General features: G+C 40.0%; 1 protein-coding gene across 4 annotated transcripts in view; it reads right to left on the bottom strand.

The window, feature by feature from the left end:
* Positions 1–20,789, bottom strand: part of SYNE2 (spectrin repeat containing nuclear envelope protein 2) — a 175,739-nt gene that overhangs the window by 126,811 nt on the left and 28,139 nt on the right. For all 4 annotated transcript variants that reach the window (XM_039553082.1, XM_039553080.1, XM_039553081.1 and 1 more), the window contains exons 4-26: positions 20,483–20,578; positions 20,131–20,208; positions 19,946–20,038; positions 18,596–18,777; positions 16,771–16,967; positions 16,224–16,324; positions 15,436–15,537; positions 14,570–14,707; positions 13,559–13,723; positions 11,561–11,673; positions 10,730–10,886; positions 8,966–9,056; positions 8,619–8,806; positions 8,286–8,450; positions 6,869–7,042; positions 4,941–5,099; positions 4,515–4,688; positions 3,458–3,583; positions 3,143–3,298; positions 2,278–2,489; positions 1,931–2,006; positions 1,201–1,319; positions 488–611 (exon numbers count right to left, since the gene is read on the bottom strand). In XM_039553082.1, coding sequence (XP_039409016.1) covers positions 488–611; positions 1,201–1,319; positions 1,931–2,006; positions 2,278–2,489; positions 3,143–3,298; positions 3,458–3,583; positions 4,515–4,688; positions 4,941–5,099; positions 6,869–7,042; positions 8,286–8,450; positions 8,619–8,806; positions 8,966–9,056; positions 10,730–10,886; positions 11,561–11,673; positions 13,559–13,723; positions 14,570–14,707; positions 15,436–15,537; positions 16,224–16,324; positions 16,771–16,967; positions 18,596–18,777; positions 19,946–20,038; positions 20,131–20,208; positions 20,483–20,578 — 3,186 coding nt within the window. The remainder of the gene's footprint in view (positions 1–487; positions 612–1,200; positions 1,320–1,930; positions 2,007–2,277; positions 2,490–3,142; positions 3,299–3,457; positions 3,584–4,514; positions 4,689–4,940; positions 5,100–6,868; positions 7,043–8,285; positions 8,451–8,618; positions 8,807–8,965; positions 9,057–10,729; positions 10,887–11,560; positions 11,674–13,558; positions 13,724–14,569; positions 14,708–15,435; positions 15,538–16,223; positions 16,325–16,770; positions 16,968–18,595; positions 18,778–19,945; positions 20,039–20,130; positions 20,209–20,482; positions 20,579–20,789) is intronic.

Raw genomic sequence — 20,789 nt, 5'->3', positions numbered from 1 at the left:
CAAGCAAGGCCTTGAAAAATTGCAATAATCAATTTTTCAACATCAACTCTGTGCCTTTTGCTGTCACTTTAAGGATCCCACAAACCTAACCAAGTTGTAAGTCCTGGAACAGTTCCATTCTGCACAAACACCACTTGATAGTTCAACTCTGACAGTTCCTGCAGCCCTGGCCATCTCTACCACTTATCATTCCTGCTGACAAAAAAAGTTCCTTTCTGTAGTTTTTTTCCCATTACACCTATATCAGCCAGCAGATAACAAACCCAGAGCCACCAGTTTCTTCTCTCAGCAACACCTGCAAAACTCCACTGCTAAGGAGGAATGCAGTTCTGCTGAATCCTAAATCTTTGATTTCCCTTCTTCTAATAAACCTGGTTACAAGGATGCTGCTTTTCCCTTGGCAATACATGTAACAGAGAAGTGAGTGCTCTCCATGAGAAAACAACAATTTAGGCACCAGGTATATTTTTAAAAGACAAATACTTGCCTGGAGTTCAAGCAGCTTATTCTGAAGGCACAGAGTGCCTTTTATTTCATCAGTAAAGCCAGATGCTACTTTATCTCTGCTAAGCTGTAGAAGTTCCTCCAGGTTACTTCTTTGTTTGTTAAAGCTAAGGAAAGATGCAAACACTTTCAGAGAGAATATTACTTTTAATTAAATGGAACATGTCAGGGTATGGAACACACTGACCAATAGAGTACTATAAAAAAATAAGCACAGTCTATTGCAAATACGTATTTTATTTAAGTTCAAAATGAATGAAAAATGCATAAACGAGCAACATATTAAAGAGATTGCTCATATGGCTAATTTTTAAGTCTAAATGCCAGCCTGCATTCTCTAAATTCAGTGTTATGAATGTAAAAATGTCAGTTCTCTACAAAACTTGACACACTTTTTTAATTTTGCAATATTTCAAGTTATTAGTAAGGCAGATGCAGACTTTTCTAGCCCAAGAAAAGAAGTAAAACATTTACAGCTAAAAAATATTCTTGCTACAAAATGCTAATGATCAAAGCATTTAGCTACTGTAGCATTTCCTTACCAATTACAGATCAATATTCCGTAAACTGTAGTAGAAAAAGAACAGGGCTCTGCATAGCAAAAGTGCACCCTATGTTTGGTACATTCAACTAACTTGTGAATTAATTTGTCCATCATATCTTAACAACCATGCATTTTTTTCCTTTAAAAATTACCTCTCCAACAAAGTTGGTACAGCCAAATCACTGTCTTCCTCAAATTTGTTTGCACAGTTTTCTCCATTGTGGTGTTTCACATCTGGTTCCAAAACTGCATCTGCAGCAGGCCTTGAGGTCTGAGTAAAAATAAGAAGTGTGACAGTGACCTCCACATTGTTCTGTGTAATACACAGCAAAGCCTAACAGACATCTGCGAACTCCTGAAGGAAGGAATTGCTTGATGTGTCCCAAAGGAGATGGGAGATGCCATTCACGAATACAAGATGTGTTTCAACTCAATCATGAGCCCAAAGAGCAAATTTTTGAATAGTTGCAGCCAGCTCATTCATTCTTTCCACAGATACAGACAAATGCCTCCAACTCTTCACTAGTTTTGCTCTCTCTGTCCTCTGAAAATTGTTCAGATTACTGGGACTCTATGGGGGATTTGCACTTAAACACAGTTTCCCACATGACCCTCCCATCTGAAAATGACTTTTTAGCAAAACATAATTCAAGGATGGAGAATCACATCTTCCCAGGATGCCCAGTGCTGCTGTTTGCATATTAGTTTTTAATATTTACTTAATCTACGTTCACAAGCACAATGGGATTTTGATTTCTGACCAGAGGCCCAAAGTCTTATCACAATAAAAAATGTAAGAGAAATAAACACTTTTTCCTTTTGGCAATGACCTCCTTTTGACATCAGAGCACTGTTTTCCAACAATAGGTCTGGACTTCTTACCTCCTGTACCATAAGGCTGTCAATTTGCTGAGAAGAACCAGACTCTTCTCCATTCTCAGAAGCCATAATCGAGTTCCTACAAGAACAAAATATCAAATACAAAGGAAAAAAAGAAATCCTAGCTCAAGATCCCAGCTAAATCCTTGCTCAACCGTGCAGCTGTGATGGAAGGGTAATCAAATCTTGTACCTGTTAGTTTATGAAACTTAATACTAAGTGTTTAAATGTACAGCTGCTCACAGTAATAAACATAGCTATGTACTACCAAGATACATTAGAGTATCACAAAATCTACATGTAAAAATGATTTCTATAAAGCCACAACACGCCATGACTCAGCCACCCACCCTTTCTGAGAGGACTGTCCTTTCCCAGCACGAGCCAGCAGTGCTGTGTAAGTGTCTGCCACCATTTGTTGAACCTTTTCTAGCTTTTTTTCACAGTCTGCAGTGAGTGCCTGAGTCCCTAGGACAGTTTCTTCTGATAGTCTTCCCAATGTTTTAAGGTCTTCCAAAGACTTGTTAAGTTCCTTCATGCTGCCTTTGTGGGAAAAAAAGGCCTAAACAAAGAAAAACAAGATAATAAACTCATGTTAAGTCATGAGGATATGCAATTCTTCTCATATTTTCTTTTTATACTTCCATTATCTTCTTGGATGAGTGCTCTTAAAAGTCTAAGCTGTCAGACCAAGAAACACACACTTATTTTCTCTTGGTTCTTTCTCAAATTGAGCCAAAAGTAAATGAGGATTTCTGGCAACGTGTTCCCCAGCTATATTCACAAGACTACACTGACTCTTGCTTGATTTTGAAATTCATTATGTTACTACAATTTTTAATTTTGGTCCCAAGTCTTCTTCACCCTGACATCAGATGGAAATGTCCTACTGACTACAGGTAAAGTGGAATATTTTTAAAATATCAATTATTATACTTTCTAGGGTGAAATCAAGATATACCAAAAACCTGGGAAAAAATGGAAAAAGGATACCATCTACTTAACAAGGGGTTAATTCTAAGAGTCTGCAAGAACACTAATATCTGCAGTCAAAAAAGGGTAAAGAAATAACTTTGGCAGCCTCTTTGTTCTGTGTTTACATAACACAGAGCACAAGGGCCCTGTTCCACAGGCACAGGCTCCACAATGTGCCTAAAAAGGAGGAAGAAGGACAGCAAAGCATTCACAGAGGCAGAAAAGGAGTCTGTCAGGTACCTCATGCTCCTTGATGAGCCCTTTGGTTTTATCCATACTTAGGAGTTTCTTCTCTTTGCCTAACTGCTTATTGATTTTTTTTAAAGTTGCATTGAATTTCTTTTTTTCCCTTTCTACTATGAGCTGGACACAGGATACAATTTCCTGACGAACTGCCTGCAAAATACAAAACACATTGTTCCTGTGAGATGGTGAGCCAGGATTACACAGCAAGTAGAGACCTCAGAACATACTGTGACAAAAAAAAAAATGGTCTTCAAAGATGCCAGGCCTAATGAGACCAGACAGTGGATTCTCATTCCTGCATTATCTCACCTCCCATCTCCTACGAACATCATCTTCCACCACCAGTTTCTCATGATCAGATGAGATATTTTTCAGCTGTTCAGCTGCTTTCAAAAATTTGTCAAGAACTTTATTGTCCAGAGCACTAAAAGCTTCCTGAGAAGAAAAAAAAAAAACAAAAAAGACATCATAATGAAAACCAAACAGAACTGAATATAACTTATTTACCTAAAAAAATGACATCAGTAGCATAAACCTGTGCATAAATCAATGTATTCATTGCACATACAGGCTGCATGGCCCTTGTGTGGGTGGCTACAAGGGCATTCTCCATCCCTGCTTATCTGCAAAAGGCTGCAGTATCAGTGAATGCTTTATGGAGAAAAGCAGGTGCTGCTCTTCTAACAACTTTTAGTGAAAAATTTGATACCAAAGATGAAAGATTAAGGTCGCTGAACTCTGCCTCTTCCCTAGGGAATACCCGGGGCCGTGTCCCATGGCTGTCAGCAGCTGGGTGAAAGGTCTCCATCAGCACCATGGGAACCTCCAAGGATGGCCTGGAATGAGGCTCTGTGCCCCTCCTGGTCACCCAGTTCTCTCTCTGCCAGCTCTGCCAGACGAGGCAACACAGACTTTTTGGGCACTTCCAGTTTCCATGCCCCTTTAAGAGATCCACATTTTGAGACAGGACCTGGATTTACCAGCTACCCTCCAGGAAAAAGAGGAGACTCAGTACTTATAATAACCTGCCCAAGAATTCAGGCATGTGACTCCTGATGGGAAGCTTAATTATTGATCAGGAAAAAAAAAAAAGGCTGTAGTTCTGAAAATGATGAGCTCTGATGGAGTGATGGAGTAATTTTAGCACAGGGCACTGAATAAACTGCCATACAGATTTATGTTCCTTCATTCAAGTTGTCTGCCAAGTTACTACAGTGCTAAATCAGAAAACTGAGAAAAGCGTTAATAGCTACCAACAAAAAAAAAAAAAAAAAAAAAAGGTCAGTATTTTTCTTACTTCAGACTTCCAGAGACCACACAGACCTTAGAAGTACTCAAACTGAGCTGGTACAGAAAACCTACCCACCTCATATCTTGAAATACATTCTTCAGGACTTAATTTTTGACTGACAAGTTGCACAGCCTTTGAAATGGAGGCCTCAAGTTCTTTCTGTGATTCTTCAAAATTGAGCAAAGCCTCCTTCTCTGAGGGTCTTTTCTCAGATTTGGACAAGATGTTGTTCAGGTCACCCATGACAGCCTTGGAAGAAACAGACTTCTTCAGAACATGCCTGAGTATCAGTAATTACATTAAGTTATTGCTTCACAATATCACTCAAGTTTTTCAAGTTGAGATACTGATCTTGGAAATGTTCTAGATTTTGCCCTGACAAGAGTCTTGGAGACTGATTCCAATAGTATAGAACCTTTTCTATTTTACATGACTGACAAGGAGTCCCCCTTACCCCATAATGCTAAAATTAGAGATATCTCTGTGTGTATAAAGGAGTACCTCTACTTTGTCTCTGGCTTCTTTAATTCGTGCCTCCAGCCCAGTGGTGTGAGAATGCTGCTGAAACACCTGACTTGAAACATTCTGCATCAGGGATTGCAATAACTCTTCTGCTGCCACAATGTGGTCTTGGCACAAGGATCCTCTTGCAGCCAAACTCTGGTTGAACAAAAAGCATTAGAAGCTTTTACAAGTGTTTATTTGTCTTTTTGTTTAAACAAACTGAGTGAAAAAGCCAGCCTTGATCATGGATGGTCAATAATTGGCAAAGGAAAGCCTTATATTCCAGTTATGGTCAGTGTATGGCACTGTAAAATCTCTGTGTGGAGAGAAAGAAATTTGCTGCCATCCACAGGGGATTCTGTTTGCTGAAGCAATTTCTTTCTGTCAGTGCAATACCTCCTGTGTCTTTGCCACAGAGCCAATTAGATGTGTTTTTTAAATATGCTCTCCCATCCAAACAGCTTCTCAAATGAAACCACACATTTGGATATGCATCAGCTGATCATGAAGTCATCCAAAAGCAAGCATATACCAAGGCTCAGATTTTCTTGCGGTATTCAGCACTGCAAGGCAGGAAGCAGCTGGGTGTTTTGCATGCAGGAGTAGCGTGCCATGTTTGAATATTTATCATGAAAAGTCGTTATTGGAGCTGTTTTGATCTATGAATATTCAACACGTTTCTCCTGTTTGAAGTTGTCAATTAGCATTCTCCTAATTATAATCAGAGCTTTATTCTGATCTCGACCTACTGTACTGCAGGTAATGCGCGACCTGATCTCTCCTGCCCCCAGACATGGAGATACAATGCCAGCCACATTTTTGGAGGCTGTATTTCAGGGTGTCCTTTGTTACTTCATGTTTTTTTAACAAACTGGAGTCACACTGCAAAATGAGGCTTGTTTTATAAACATATGCCCATGATTACAAAAAGATGAACAGATCCTTTTCGTCTCTCACACTCCCAAATCTGTCAGCTAAACACAGTGCAAGAAGGCACAAAGCAATGGGAAACTAACACTGATTCAGGTGCAGTCATTGTAGGTAGATTAAATGAAATAAAGAGTATTTCTGTTTAATTACAGCAGTTACATAAAGGAGCTTCAATGAAACCTCCTTCTGGTGGTCATCTCCACGCTGTTGGGTTATACAGGCCCTGTTGCAGAAATAGTAAAGGCAACATAAGACAGTGCTTCAGCTTCTTCACTGGAAACCCTGGCATCTTTGATCAGTCTCACCTTCACTGGCAGGTGAAGAAAATAAATCAGACTTTGTACTGAAGCTGCTGAGCTATATAAGTATTTCTTCACCTGCCATCTGGTGGGAGCTGGGGGTAATCCCAGGCAGAGAGAGATGGGAAACAACAGAGACTACTGGAATTTCTTGTCAGAAATTAATTCACGCTCTTTGTGGATATTTAGAGCAACTGCCTCTAAGCTGAGATTCCCCACATTACCCCACGTGCTGCTGAAAATACTTAGAGTATCCCAGCTTTTGATAGGTAAGCTTTGAATACAGCCAAACCTCCTCCCTGCATTGGAGGGTAGATAATAAAAGTACTGCCTGACCAGGGGAACTTCTCAATTTGACAGCTTGCAGAGCTCTAGACTGCTCCAAGTGCTGTGCTGGCCAGGAGTAATTAATATCACCTGAGAACAAGCTGCTGATCAGTGGCACCAACAGCACTTCATTGGCACCTGCTTGTCATCTGGACACACCAATGGTGGAAGATTCACTCACAGCTCATCTGGAAGCAATCCTGAGGAATAACATCAAGGCACAAGCACTATCTTGACTTTTTACCAGTGTTACAGCACAAAATCCACGTGAAGTTCTGTTTCACTGATGGTGGCTCATTTTACCGCAGCCATAAATCCGTGCTGCAAGATGAGAATCTGAGGAACAAGTATTTCAAGCAGCATTTTCACCTGCAAATGCTCCTCCATCTCAGGTTCCACAGGCCCCTCATGACCGATCTTGCTACGCAGACATCCCATCTCTGCTGCCCAGCTGTCCACCCCTCCAAGGAGCTCTTCAATTTTCTCCAGACTCCCTGGAAGCTCCGTGGTCTTTTCAGCAGCATTTGGGCTCTCTTCTCCAAGCTATAAACAAAGAGCAGGGTAAGATGTTCATTCCCATCATCTCCCCCCTGCCCTCCTCCAACACAGTCACCACTTGGGTCACTTTCCAGCTTTAGCACCCAACAGAGATCAAAGGAGAAATAAATCCCAAACATATTGGTAAATAAGCCATGTGAGGCTCAGTTCCTCAGCCCTGAGGGGAGTGGGACAGCACAACCTGTCCCCTTGTCCTTTCCTCTATAAGCAGCCACTCTGGAGAAAAACTCCTGGGCTGCAGCATCCCCCAGCCCACACCAGGGAATTGTCCAAGAGAACAGCACCTGGTGCCAGTCAAATCACAATCAGGAAGTGTGCTCAGAGTTTAATGGTACTGGCAGGCACAGGCCAGAGATCAAGCATTTGGTCTTGCCTTTTATATAAAAAATAAATATAATCATATGATAGTCATAATGTCCAAAGCAATGACAGAAAAATAACTCAGGAAGTCCTTAAGACCTTAGAAAGGCTTCTTGCACCTTACATCTGATTCCTCAATGTTTTTCCTTAAAGCATCTCTTATTAAGGGTTTTTCTAGCAAATTCTGGATTTCCCTCACCCTTTGATTGCTTCCTTTGATTTTATTGCATTCTCACTAAGCTCATCTCCTACAAAAATGTAGTAGTAATTCTTTGCCACCATTTACTGTCAGAGCAGTACCTTTAATAAATGTCAATGAAAGGCTCAACTCAGAAAATTAAGAGCTCTAATATTCCCAGGCAGAGTGAAAATGTCATTCTTGCGAAAGCATTCCAGGAAATGTAATATGTATGACATTAGGCAGGTTGTATAGGGATTTACAGCAGCCCAAAAACCTGTCAAGTGAGCTGGTAAAAAGTTGCACAACCTTAGAAATATCTATGCAGCAATAATTACTTTCTACTAGCTCAGGCACAGACTGTAAAATTTAGCACAGGCTAAATTGATTACTTCCACCTCTAGCAATGAATGAAGAGCTTTATTCTGCAATAAGATTTCCTTTTATAAGTGTTTTTGAGATTTCAATTTAAAAATTGAACCTTTTCCATCCTGTTATAATGAGAATTTAGCTGAGTCACAAAGATTAAATAATTGGATGCTGCTGTGTACTCTCTGTGCCTCAAGCTTTAAAAGTGGCAACCTTGAATTGACTGAAAGATGGATCAATCTCTGATTAGCAAGCTGATAAATCTAGAAAATATGGCTTTGAAGTTTGCATGGCAAAGAGTAATACAAACTTGTAACTCACAAAGTGTGCCTTCTTGATGAACTTTGCCCATCTCCTGTTCAGTTTCTTCAGCTCCTTGGCAATATTTGATCCAACTTGCTCTTTGCTGACTTCGATAAGATGGTTTCCTGCTTCATTTAAGGAACCGTGAATCGAATTCCTCTTTCCCAGGACCTCAGCAGGGATCTAGACAGAGGCATTGAAATCATTTAAAGCAGAACCCTGTCAAAAGTTTGTTTCCAAAATGAAAAACAGAAAAGCAACAACAGCAGCCCCTGTGAAATTTAATGCTTCCCTTTCAGGAGGCTTCCAAGTATCTCTGCTTGTCAAACAAAGAGAAATCCAGCCACGTACCTCTTTCGGATCCTCATTCCTGTTTTCTTCCAGCCACGTCTTTAATAAGTGGATGTTTTCTGTGTAATTACTCCAGGAGGACAGGACTTTCTGTAGGGTGGTATTTACATTGGAAATATACTCTTTGCACATGGAAATCTTTGACTCCACTGCCTTCAAAAGCTTGCTGATTTCTTGAGGATCTCCAGCTAGGACATGGAATAGGGATTATTGTTATACACTTGGAAACAGAGAGGTTAATTAAATAGAAGCACTGTTTACACGGGACAGCAGATGGAATTAAAACTGGTGGCAGCACATCAGTTCAAAATAGAGCTCTTCATATCAATTTATGTGCATGAGCTTACCCAAGTCAGCACCACTTATGTTTTTCAAGTCTTCACAGATGTGAGTAGCAGTGTCCAGTTGTGTTTCAAGTTTCTTTTCTTCTATGAAATTCTGCCCAAAGTGAAAAGTAATTGATATGGGTAACACTGAATGACATAAAACTGGGTAAGAAATACACCTTGGGACACCTTCTTTCTTTTTCTTTCTTTTAATATGAGCCTACAACCTAGAGGTTAAATGTAAACTGAGCAAAGCCCACCCAGCAACTCAGCTGCACCCTTTAGTCTGAAACAGAGCTGTTCTTTTATTCTGCTTGTGCAGAGAGTAAAGTAAATAGAAATGTGAATACCTGAATGCCACTGCCTGAGCTACAGCCCTGCATGAGTCAGGGCTGCTTGTTTCAAAAAGTTACAGCCTTAGGGCAATACTGAGAAATGTCATCCACAACAAGTCAGGCAGAATTTAGTCACACTCAAAAAAGTGATGAAAGCAAAAGTTGGGTTTCCCTGCATGCATGGAAATATTGATTGCCTCGTTTCTGACACAGATCAAGATTCAACTGGGGATGGAGAGGATGAAAGAGGAAGAACTGGGAGCAGAGGAGGAGACCTGTGTGTGCACAGTGAATGAATGAGGGGCGATCCTCAGTCTCTCTCTGTCTGAGCTGATCTCACTCCAGCACTCCCCACTCCTACAAATGTCCAATCCAGCGGGCTACAAGACAACCTCCCCTGCGACTGTGACAAACCTGGGCCACCACATCACCACTCAGCCAGGACTTCACATCATGGGACCAGAAGGAAAGCCAGCAACAAGCCCTAAACTCCCTGGGAAAGCTCTATATTCTATCAGCTTGAGCAAGACCATGAACCACAACTGTAGACATAACATGATAATAAGTAGTTATGAAACCAACTGAACCAACAAACTCAGCACAGATTAACTCTGCACCACCATCTCACCACAGGGTGAGGCTGATACTGCTCAGGGAAACTACTATTTTATACAACCTGGTGTTGCCTCCTTCCACAGTTCTGAGCCTGGTGAAATTCCCACTGATTTAATTACAGATTTGCCAGTCTGAGAATCCTCTGAGAAAGTTCACTAAGGTGGAATTCACAAGGAATCCCATTAACTGGAGATGGGGAAAATCTGAAGGCATCAGCATTTTCACCTCTGCCTGTATTCCTGATGCAGTATCCTTTTGTCAGTATTTGGGGTTGGGCAACCCATCCCCTCTTAAAAGCCTTCATGTGGCATGAGTTTCATAACTTGAGTCCAGAAACTGAGCTAAGCATAAAATGTAATAGAACAAGACAATCTTTATTCACCACGAAGAATAAGGAGGTAAAGAAGCTGGGAAAAGAAGAGGCAGAAGTGTGAATAATGGTTGGTTTTGAAGAAAGCAACTACTGAACTACCCCAGAGAGGGTTCTGTGGATTGGAGCTAGGAATGCAATACTACAGATGGCATATAAATAGTCTAGAAAGAAAGAAATCTTCACAGTAAAGACTAAAAAAGGGCAGAGAGAAAATCAGTCATGGCTTGTGTTACTTCTCCACACTGAAGAAAGAACACTCATTCATAGCAAAATGGAAGATGTTGGGGCAAGGAAAGCTTTAAGGGAAATGTACCTGCCCTTCTTTGAATAAATTCCAGATTTCACCAGGCCACCATGCTTCTACCAACTATAAGATCATCAGATGACAGAGACATAAGATTGAATCAAAGAGAGCTGGGAAAGAATTACCGTCAGGATGGGATTCTTGTATCTGAAACTTACATTCCAATTTTCCAGCAGTGATTCCACGGACTCTTTTGCCCCATATTTCAGGTCCCAGATATTTAGCTTTAACTTCACCTCATTGGCAATGGCTGAGCACAGTCCATAGTGGTATTCAAGGAAAGTGCTGGGGTTTGTGGAACGAATATTGTTGAATCTGCAAAGAGAAAACAGTTCCAGAAGTTTATTCAAAACCATTGGATATACCAGGCATTAATGTATAAGGATTTTATCCTAAAAAATCAGACTTACATGTATGTAAACATTTTTTTATGACAGAAATTAATTTCTAAGAGAGCAACAGTTCATTGTTTTAAAGCAGCAACAATTGAGCAGTCAATGTTGTCTGCTCAATGCATGAAAAACCTTAAATGTCAAAAAAAAGGGCCTCTGCCATCTGTATGTCAAAGCATCTCAGGTTATGGATACAGATTCACTGGTCATTTTTGAAAATATCCTCCAACAGATATTTGGGGTAGTACAAGCTATAGGCCACAGTGATTTTTAAAGGTGGAAATTAAAATTTAGAGAATCCCCACCACCAGGGAAATTTTTACATTCAAAATATTCAAGTTTCTTATCCCTAGTGGTTGTTCCCTATCCCCACTAGTAAAGGGCATGTGAAAAGGTGCTGTTAATGAGCTCCACTCTGTACACATAATTAAACATTCATTGGACCAATGAGAGATCCCTGCCTGCTCCACTTGACAGTCAGCCTGTGCTTAGGACAAAAATGCTCTTTTTCTGCAAGGCATGGATAAACTATGTGCTTTGCTCAGAACAGCAGAGCAAGAATACAGCATGAAGTAGAGGGAATTTCAGCATCACAACCTTCTTTTCATTTCCTCTAATTTTTCAGGCAAGACTAGTGGCATATTCTTCTCATCTTCATTCTTGAATGACTGAAGGGTGTCCAAGTGAGAATCAAAACAATCCATCAAGCCCTGGGGAGAACAAGACAAAGTAAGCCATTCATTTTGATCTGGAGTACTTCATCTGGCAATCTCCAAGTCACCTGCCATTAGGGGAAGAGCTATTAAGAACTAGTCAGCACAAGACAATCTTCCAGTGTCTTTACTCATAAAAGTGCAATAGAAGTATTCACTTCATCACCTTCTAAAGTGTGTATTTAGTGCAGTACTACCTGATTTCTCTTATCACTGTGCATCTACTTAAATATAAGGAACATGACTCTACACTACTCCTGCTACCAGTTTTTTCTGCACTTTCATTATCATCTTTAGGAGAAAAAAGCATCATTGTAACAGCTTCAGGATATAAAGCTGTTCTTTACTATCCCTTAGCAAAGACTGACAGCAAAACCTGTTGAATAAATCTATTATGCCACCTGCTCCATAGTTCATTTGACTGCTCAATAAATTTGTGTCAAACACCACACTGACAGCATCTCAAATTAACCATCTGATGACCAGTGTCCCATGATTGGGGAATATTTACAGGCATGTGTCTCAGCATCAAATTCCCTACCTAGAAATAAAACATAAAATGTATTGCACAGAAGATAAGCCCATTTCTCAGTGGCATATAAAAAATATGCCAGAAGTTCATTTCTGTGTTATAAAATCTGGCACAAAGCATGTTAACTGAAATGGCTAAATCCTGGGACAGCCCTCAACCACAAAAATGGTGCACAGATTTTTACACTTCATTTTGTAATCTTAACACTGTATCAGTCAGACCGATACGAGCACTGTGGGTAATTTCCTAGATCTTAAGTAAAATTTGCATTATAAGGTACCACCTTGGCAATATGATCCCTACACAAGAGGTACTAAAAGGGAAAAAGATTCTCATCAGAATGTCTTCCCATGAAGAAATGTGGATTTGGCAGAAATTAAGCATTAATGGGTTTCCTCTTCTGAAGGAATGCGATGATTTTATCTACATGTTCAATGGGAAAAAAGAAATCCCTTAAGAAATTACATCAGTCTCTCTATCTTACTCTTAAAAATGCTTTAAGTACTTAGGTTGCACAACAAAAATTTTAGATCAAATGGCTAAAGACTGACAAAGCTGTTACCAGTTAAAAAGTCATCTCTCATATCAGGAACTGACTAGAAGCAGTACAAAAGAGTGGCGTTATCAAGACACTTTCAAGAACCCCCACTGCCCATTCCTTCAAATTTTCTGTAAGGACAGTGTCACAAAACCAGAAAACTTGTTTATAAAAAGCCCAAGTATGGCGTTTAATGTCCAACCAGGCCTCAATACATCTACTCTTTCAGAACTTTCAAACTCAAAATGATGTTTAAACTATTATCTGTGCAAATATTTGAAGATCAGAATAAATAACTTGCATGGTACCAAGGTATCAAAATGTCTATCCTCGCCTTGAATGGAACTGCAGAGTAATTCAGCAAGTATTTAACTTTAAACACACAAACTTCTTGAACTATTTAACTTTAAACACACAAACTTCTTGAACTCCCTGGAATGTAACCTTGAGCTCAAGTGCTTTCCTGAATAGGTATGCATTAAGCACAGATTTAAAGATAAAGATGCAATTATCCTGTGTTATTACTTAACAAACAAACAAGTTGCAAGAACCACATAAAAAAGAACAGCATCATTTACTCATTCAGGCAGTACTCAAATTTAATCTCACCCCAGTGAAGTCTGAAACCTGCCTTATAGACCCATGCAGTTATTTAATTAAACTCATAATTCTTCAAAGGTATGTTCAGAAGAGCTTTTCATCTTCAGAAGACAAACATAGGCACACCACTTCCCAAAATGTCAATCAGTAACTTCTTAACAAGTGCTTTGCTGGGTCAAACTGAAGCAGGATTTCCTTTGTGATCAGCATACCTTAAATATTACAATTATTTCTCTGAAGACAGATATTGCTTTGAACGGGTCCTGCAAATCAGGCAAATCTTCCGCCTGCAGACGTTCCACCTCCTGGAGCCAAGCCTCAATGCTATCCAGAGGGGAGGGCAACAGCTGGTCCAGCCTCACTTTCCACTCATTAATCTTTAAAAGGAAGACAAGTGGATTAAATCTCTCACTATTATTTTCTTCCCCATCCCCAAGATGCTGCCTAAGCTGGTGCTCAAGACATCCCAGGAACCCACTCCCTCATGCCTGTCACTGTTCAAAAAAAAGAGCTTCCAGTGAAGTCAGCTGCAAATCAGCCCTGTTTACCTCAAAACCAGGTTTGCTACCCACCTGTAACCTCTGCAACACCACAGAGAATCTGGCATTACTACCCTTTGCTGGTGACCATCCCAAGGTCCAGCATCAGGGAAATTTATAGTGAATTAAGTGCAAAAATAGGGGGGAAATGGAGATTAACAGCTTTCTGTCATGGGGCTGACAGGGGAACATCTCTTCCAAAAAGAGCAATTCCCAGCATGGCCCTACACATCCCCGTTTGAGCCAACACAGCCAACCTCACTGCAAAGCTCTGACCAACCAGGCCTCACTAGATCAGTATCTGTGCCACAGAAGAGAATATAGTAACACACTTTTCCCAGTTGCATCACTGTCTGAGCCATAATTATGTCCCAAAATAAACTTTTAAGCATAAATAGGCCAAAAACTTTGATTGGAAGAATGCTCCAAGACAACCAGATGCAGGGCATTTTCCAGGGATGTTTCAGTCTTGAGGTTCAGGAGGCAGAAGGATAATACACAATCTCCTTCTGCCTCCTCTTGGGCACTGAATGCCACTCAGACTGGACTTCAGGTTCAGGGCCAATCCTCTTTTATCATTCCCAATAAAGCATCATCTCCCCACTTTTCCCAGTGTGAGTTCCTGGGGCTTCTTCATCCAACATGGTCATGCTGGTAATGGGGTGAGTGAGAAATGCCTCTCACCTGAGAGATCACTTTATCCCACTCTTCCCTCATCTGCTGCTGGCCTTCACTCAGCTCAGCTTCACCTCTTTTTGATGACAACACAGGCAGAAAGGGGGTTTTCTCTTGGTTAAATGTTTCCATAAATGACATCATTTCCTAGGGATAAAATAGAAGAGTAATTCACAGAAGACGTCAGACAGGAGCTCACAGAGCCAAGTCCTGCCTTTGAACACACCGGGATGAGTTCCATAAACTTCAAAGGGTGTGATGCATGCAAAGGCAAGATAGCAAGAGGCATTCTTGTCTTCAGGCAGTATTTGGGTCTGAAATTATAGGTGCCATTCCCTAAGTCTGTATTTAACATAATGTCAGTGCAGTCAGAACACAGTTCTCCCCTCCCAGCAAGAGAAAGGGAAAATTCCTCCTCTCACAGTTCCCCATGGGCCATTTTATCACAAACTCTGGCTGCAACATAAGCCAAAGGAAATGTTACTTCAGCACAACCTATAGCCAGCAATTCAACTATTCCTTTACAACATCAGCTGGGTAAAACCTACTGCTGTAATTAGCACAGAAATAGCAAAGGTAACTCTGTGAAGGGCCTATGTGCTTGAATCTTGTCCAACTCTTCAACATGAATTAAGACATTACTTGACTCTTTCCAAAAACTCTGCTCAAAAACGAAATAGCCTCTTTTTCGTAACAGAAAGAATTTTATCCTACCTTTCCTTCAATCATATGAGGGCATTTAACAACTTCATTGTCAGATTCCCAACTTTTGTTTAAAAGCTTACTTAACACTTCACTTCAGGCAATGAAGATCAAAAATATTCACAGAAGCAGATTCTTTTCACAGATGCAGTTAAATATAAAATGCAACTTACTTTGTACTTCTGGTAATATGTTTCATTCTCTGTTTCCATCAGCAGCTTTGCTAACTTCTTCTCCTGTGCAGCCAACCAGCCCATGGCCTCTCTTACTTTTTCCTGGTAATCAGAGCAGAAAATTTCATTTTTCCATTTCACATTGTGCCATAAAATAACACTCACTGAGCATATGATAAAGTCCATTCAAAGCTATTGAAAAACAAGTAATTCCTGGGGACCCTGATGAATTTTGAGTCAGGCACTATTACATAGCAGGGACAAAGTTTTAAATCGGGCACCTGGATATATGAAGGTATCAAGAGAAGACCTGACTGCAGTTCTTCTGAAGGGAGAGTATCAGTATGGAGGTATGTGAATAACCAATTAAACTCTCATAAGAGAGCATAGAGAAGGTCAGTGTTATCTGTGAGTGGTAACTTCTGTCCACTTTAAACGTCAGCTACTACACTTAAAGCTGGTTGTTCTGGGCATTTGCAAATCTGTCTGCCTCTTCTTTCATATTTACACAGACTTCAGAGAACACATGAAAACCACCAAGCTTGAAAATGTCCTCTGTAATAGTTAAATGAAAAACAAAACAACCCGAACAGCAACTCCACCTGTATGATCAATCAAAAACCTGTAACATGGAGTTTTTCCTACCACACAGGAGCAACAGAAAGTTCAAGCCAATTCAGTCTTGTCAGCAGCAGAATCAGAGGATCTACTACATCTACTGACTCAGATGTAAACTGGGCAAAGCAAGCACATTCATTTGAAAATGCCTCAGTGATAACATGTCATACCTGCATGTCTTCTTCAGACTCAGGCAAATTCTTGGAGTATTGCAAAAACTGAGCCACGTAAGTCATGATTGATTTTTCATCCGGATTCACAATGTCAACATCTACGAGAGCCAATACACCATTTACATAATTATGCAGCCTTCTAGGCCTGATCACATAATTACACACTATGCTGCAGTTATTAAAACACATTACCATAAACATGTTTATTTTGCAACAGCTCGCTTAACATGCCATTGACAGAAATTAATATGTAATGAGCATTTTTTTCCTTGGGAATATTTTAATAGAACGTGATTAACTAATGAAAAAGTTTCTCCCATGAACAGGAAGGTTTCATATCCTTTCTTCTGCATATTGCTCCTGCAATTGCTGCCAATTCAAAAATTCTACAGTCCCTAAGTACAGCTGATGTTATAAAATAAAGAACCTCAGGTCTGAGCATCACAGCAAACATCAGTGTTCCATTTCAAACTTAAGCACAGTCTTAGGGATGATCTTAATCTCACTCCTAATAACCAAGATTTTTAAAAAGCTGATCATTTACCTTCAGGCTCCAGAAGCCGTGGGATATTCAGCTCCAGTTCTGCAATTCTGAAAGCCTCTTTCAGGTTTTCTTTATTGCTTCTGGCTTTTGCCTTCTCCAGGTCAACCAGACCTGGCCTCAAGGTTTGGATAATGGCTAAAAAAGCCAGTCCACTTCGCCAGCTGGACTTGAAATCAGTGACACTGACAGAGCCATGCCTGTCCCAGAAATGAGTGGAAACAAAATGTTAGGCCATCTAAAGAAACAGGCTGTAAGCACAAATTTAGAAACAGAATATAAATTCAGTAAAATGGAGTATGAACCAAATCCAAAAGAACCTTGCCTATGAACATCTGCACAAGTCAGACAACAACACAGCCAGCACTACCAATCGCTACAATTACATATTTTTACACTAGTTTTACAACATGACTCTATTTCTTTTTGTCTTCTACTGCATTCTGAAGATAAAACTTTGCTGATCCAAATCCTTTCTAATATCACCTTTGTGCTCAACATCTATGCATTCTGTAGAGTGGAAAAGCAACAAGAAAAGCACTGCAGAACATGTAATTGTCTGCAAGGACACCAAGAACTGGCATTTTAGAAAATCCAAATCTTGAAAGTGATGTATTAGTGCAGGAGAAAGTATTTCTTTTTCTCTTAATTAGCTTAGTGTCTTTGAATCATCTTTTATTAATGTTCACAGCCTGAAGAGTGCTGGGAGGTGCCCAGTCATGGAGGTCACAGTGACTTCTGGGACAACTTTCCAAAAGCAGCCTTTATGTTATGAGTATGTTACAGCATGGAAAAGATGTGGGGTTTCAGGTGTCCAAATTTAATCACAAAACAGTGGGCCAAGTCTTACAAGATTTGTTCCTTTACCAAAAACGATAGGATTCACCGGCAACAAAATAATTCAACATAACGACAGTGCAGAAATGATACTGCAAACCAGACAGCAATATTGCTGAAAAACAGGCAAAGAAGGAGGAAAATTACATGGACAAAGAGCTGTTTTTGATGTGCCAATTAATCTTCTTGTGATAAAACACAGCTACAAGGCAAACCTCAGTGCCATTCTACTGGCAGAAAGTGTCTGATGTGCTGATGAAGGCCTTTATCTCCCACTAATAACATGGAATATTAGTAGGATTTTATTAGAACATAAAACAACCAAAGAGCTGTGGAGAAAGAGCTGACATTACTGTAAAGCATATTTGAAAGATCCTGGAGTGAAGCAGCAGCCCTCGAAGAAAATGTAAATATCTCTATCTCCTCTAGATTGTGTGCTGTGAACACCCCCACAGAAAGCAGCAGTGCTATCTGTACATCAAGCATTTGGATACATCTTGTTAGAATTAGGGACTAGGATCACCAGGATCAGGATCCTTCTTGGGGATCACACAGTGTTTTGACAGAAAAGTATGAGTTGTGGGAATCACAGAAATCCTACATTTTCCATTAAAAAAAAAAAATTAAGAAAATCCTTGAAACTTTGTTAATCAGTGCCAGCCATGAGGATTAAAACACGCAAATCATGTAAACATTCCACTATGCTTATCACACAGAAGCCCCTAAAAAAGAAAAGCCAAACAGCTCAGATTACACTGTTGTACTTAATTAGTAAGATGAACTTCGCTTTATCATATTTAAAGGGCTCACATCAAAACATTTAGGGCTGATTGATGCTAAAAGTACTGGTAACCACAAGTGAAATTTAAAGGATTTTCTGCTAAGCTTTCACGAAGTAATGTTAAAAAACAGGGGAAAATACCACCACATTTAGAGGAAAGCAGTAATACAAAGTGTAGCATGCTAATTGTAAGTCTTGGATGGAACTTACAGCGAACACTGTTCTTTTGCCCACAGCAAAAGAGCCTTTGTAGCAGACATCTTCCACCGTTCCTTAATTTTAGCACTTTTTTTAGCTGATCTGCTTGCCTTTGGAGAGGAGTCAACAGCACTTGAACAATCCAGTGAAGGCTGATTGTAAGTACAGGCAAGTGTCCTGGCCAGTTCTTCAATCTATCAGAGGAGATGGGAGACTTATTGAGGCTTCAGTGAAAGATTACCAAGGCATCAGCGGCAGAACACCACAGAGAATTAGACAGGACTCAATCACAGCTGTAACAGTAGCTTTCCTGTCCCCCCCATATCAAATCAAGCTTTTTTATCTGCACAATCTGAACTATTTCATGCTGAATTCCCATCTTTAGGCAATTTTTTGGCAGGATATATTTACCCAAAGACCTCTGTGTTGCACTGTGGGTACCAGCAATGACATCAAGGGACCTTCTGATTCAATTTCTACTCTAACCAGTGACAGTAGCCCATGGCAGCTCTGTTTTCTGCTGTTAAGAGTGCCCCATAAGGCATGCTCAGAGTTTGCCTGCTCACTCAGGGTGCAGGAAAACCTACTTGATAGGCCTCAGAGATCTCCACTGGGTTAGAGATGCTCGGTTTAGGTACAAAGGTAAGTGCACAGGCCTTGTGCAGCACAAGAGTATTTGGCATCAAAGTACCTCTACCATGAAAAACATGGGCTCGATGCTGTTGGAAAACTTTGCTTCTTAGTGCTCTCCTGAGCCCCAGCCACCAGTTCATCCCAGTACACCGATGTTAATTCACTGCTGGGCTCTCCCTAGAAGCCAGTTTGGCTCCAGCATCCTCTGCAGCCCTACAACATGATTACATTGAGGCCCTGTGCTTTCACACCTCCCCATAACCTCATGCCACACAAGATGCACACTCTTATTGTATAAAAAACATGACTATGACACCTTCGTGTTATTTCAGGCACTGGTACTGAAAAAAAAAATACAAGAACTGAACGTTGTAAGCACAGTCAACAGGGAGGAGTGGGGCTGCCTCTGAGGGAGATGGATGAGCCACTTCACACTATCTGCTCTTTTTGGAGCTTAATCATTACAGACCTTAGACAAGCAAAATTTAGCCTATTTTTTAACTGGTTACTTCAAAAAACAAATCTCAGTATCATTCCTTCCTACCATTTGCAGCTAGATACTGTTCATCATTGCACTGGTGCATCTCCTCCTTGACCTGTCACTTCCACATGTCAGAAAATTATCTTTTGCTTTGCACTAATTCATCTCATTTGGCAATGACATAAGCCAACACATTTTTTGTGCTTTTCCCCTCTACTAAATCTCTCTTACATCGCTGAAATACTTACATGGAAATGAAATATAATGGTCCAGATTAGGCCAAGCACAATGGAAGGTTTTCCTTCGATAATGTCAGCTACATGAATATTTATGAGCTTCAGCTAAGGAGGAAAAAAAAGGGATCATTGTTAACAAAGAAAATGTTCCACCAGCTAAACTGGCTTTAGTTGTGAATTTTGACATTAATACTCACTGATCTGCTCTTTAAAAATGTCAAAGCATTTTCTATATTACTTCTACACTGGAAAGTATTAAATCCTTTTTCCCGTGGCTGCAAAGCAAAAAAAAAAAACCAGGTTATATCTTCAACCATAAGAATTAATTTTATTCTATATTTTGATAAGGGAAGTCCTGCAAAGATTCATAAATTACTTTGGATCAACTTACTTCTATGTGTTTCAGACTCAATGGTATAAAAATAAGTCACTTGAAACTAACTCTGTGACTCCAGAGGGATGATTCATATGGTTGCAGTTAAGCATATCCAGAAATCTTTGCTGGACTTGACAAAGGACTGAGGTAATATTTTTATTACTCTGTCTTACCAGATGTTGACCTGAAAGCACTTCCAACAGATCCAGAAGCAAATGTCCTTGCTGTATGTCTGTATACAGGTCTGAGACAACATAAGGAGGGGTATGCTGCAAGATAAATTTCAATCTTTTGTCATTTTGAATTCAACACACTACAAAACATCACAGATTACTCTGCTGTTAAATAATATTTAGCATCCTTTATTTTTTTTCATTAAGCTGCAATAAAAATCCTGCATCTAAACACCCACATCCTGTTTCTTCGAATCCATTACTTTGTTTGCATCTTATTCCCCTTTGTCCTGCCTCTGTGTTTTAT

The sequence above is a fragment of the Corvus cornix genome, chromosome 5 (assembly GCF_000738735.6).
Source record: "Corvus cornix cornix isolate S_Up_H32 chromosome 5, ASM73873v5, whole genome shotgun sequence".
In the NCBI taxonomy this organism is placed as follows: Eukaryota; Metazoa; Chordata; class Aves; order Passeriformes; family Corvidae; genus Corvus; species Corvus cornix.
This window is presented reverse-complemented; position numbering and strand designations above follow the sequence as displayed.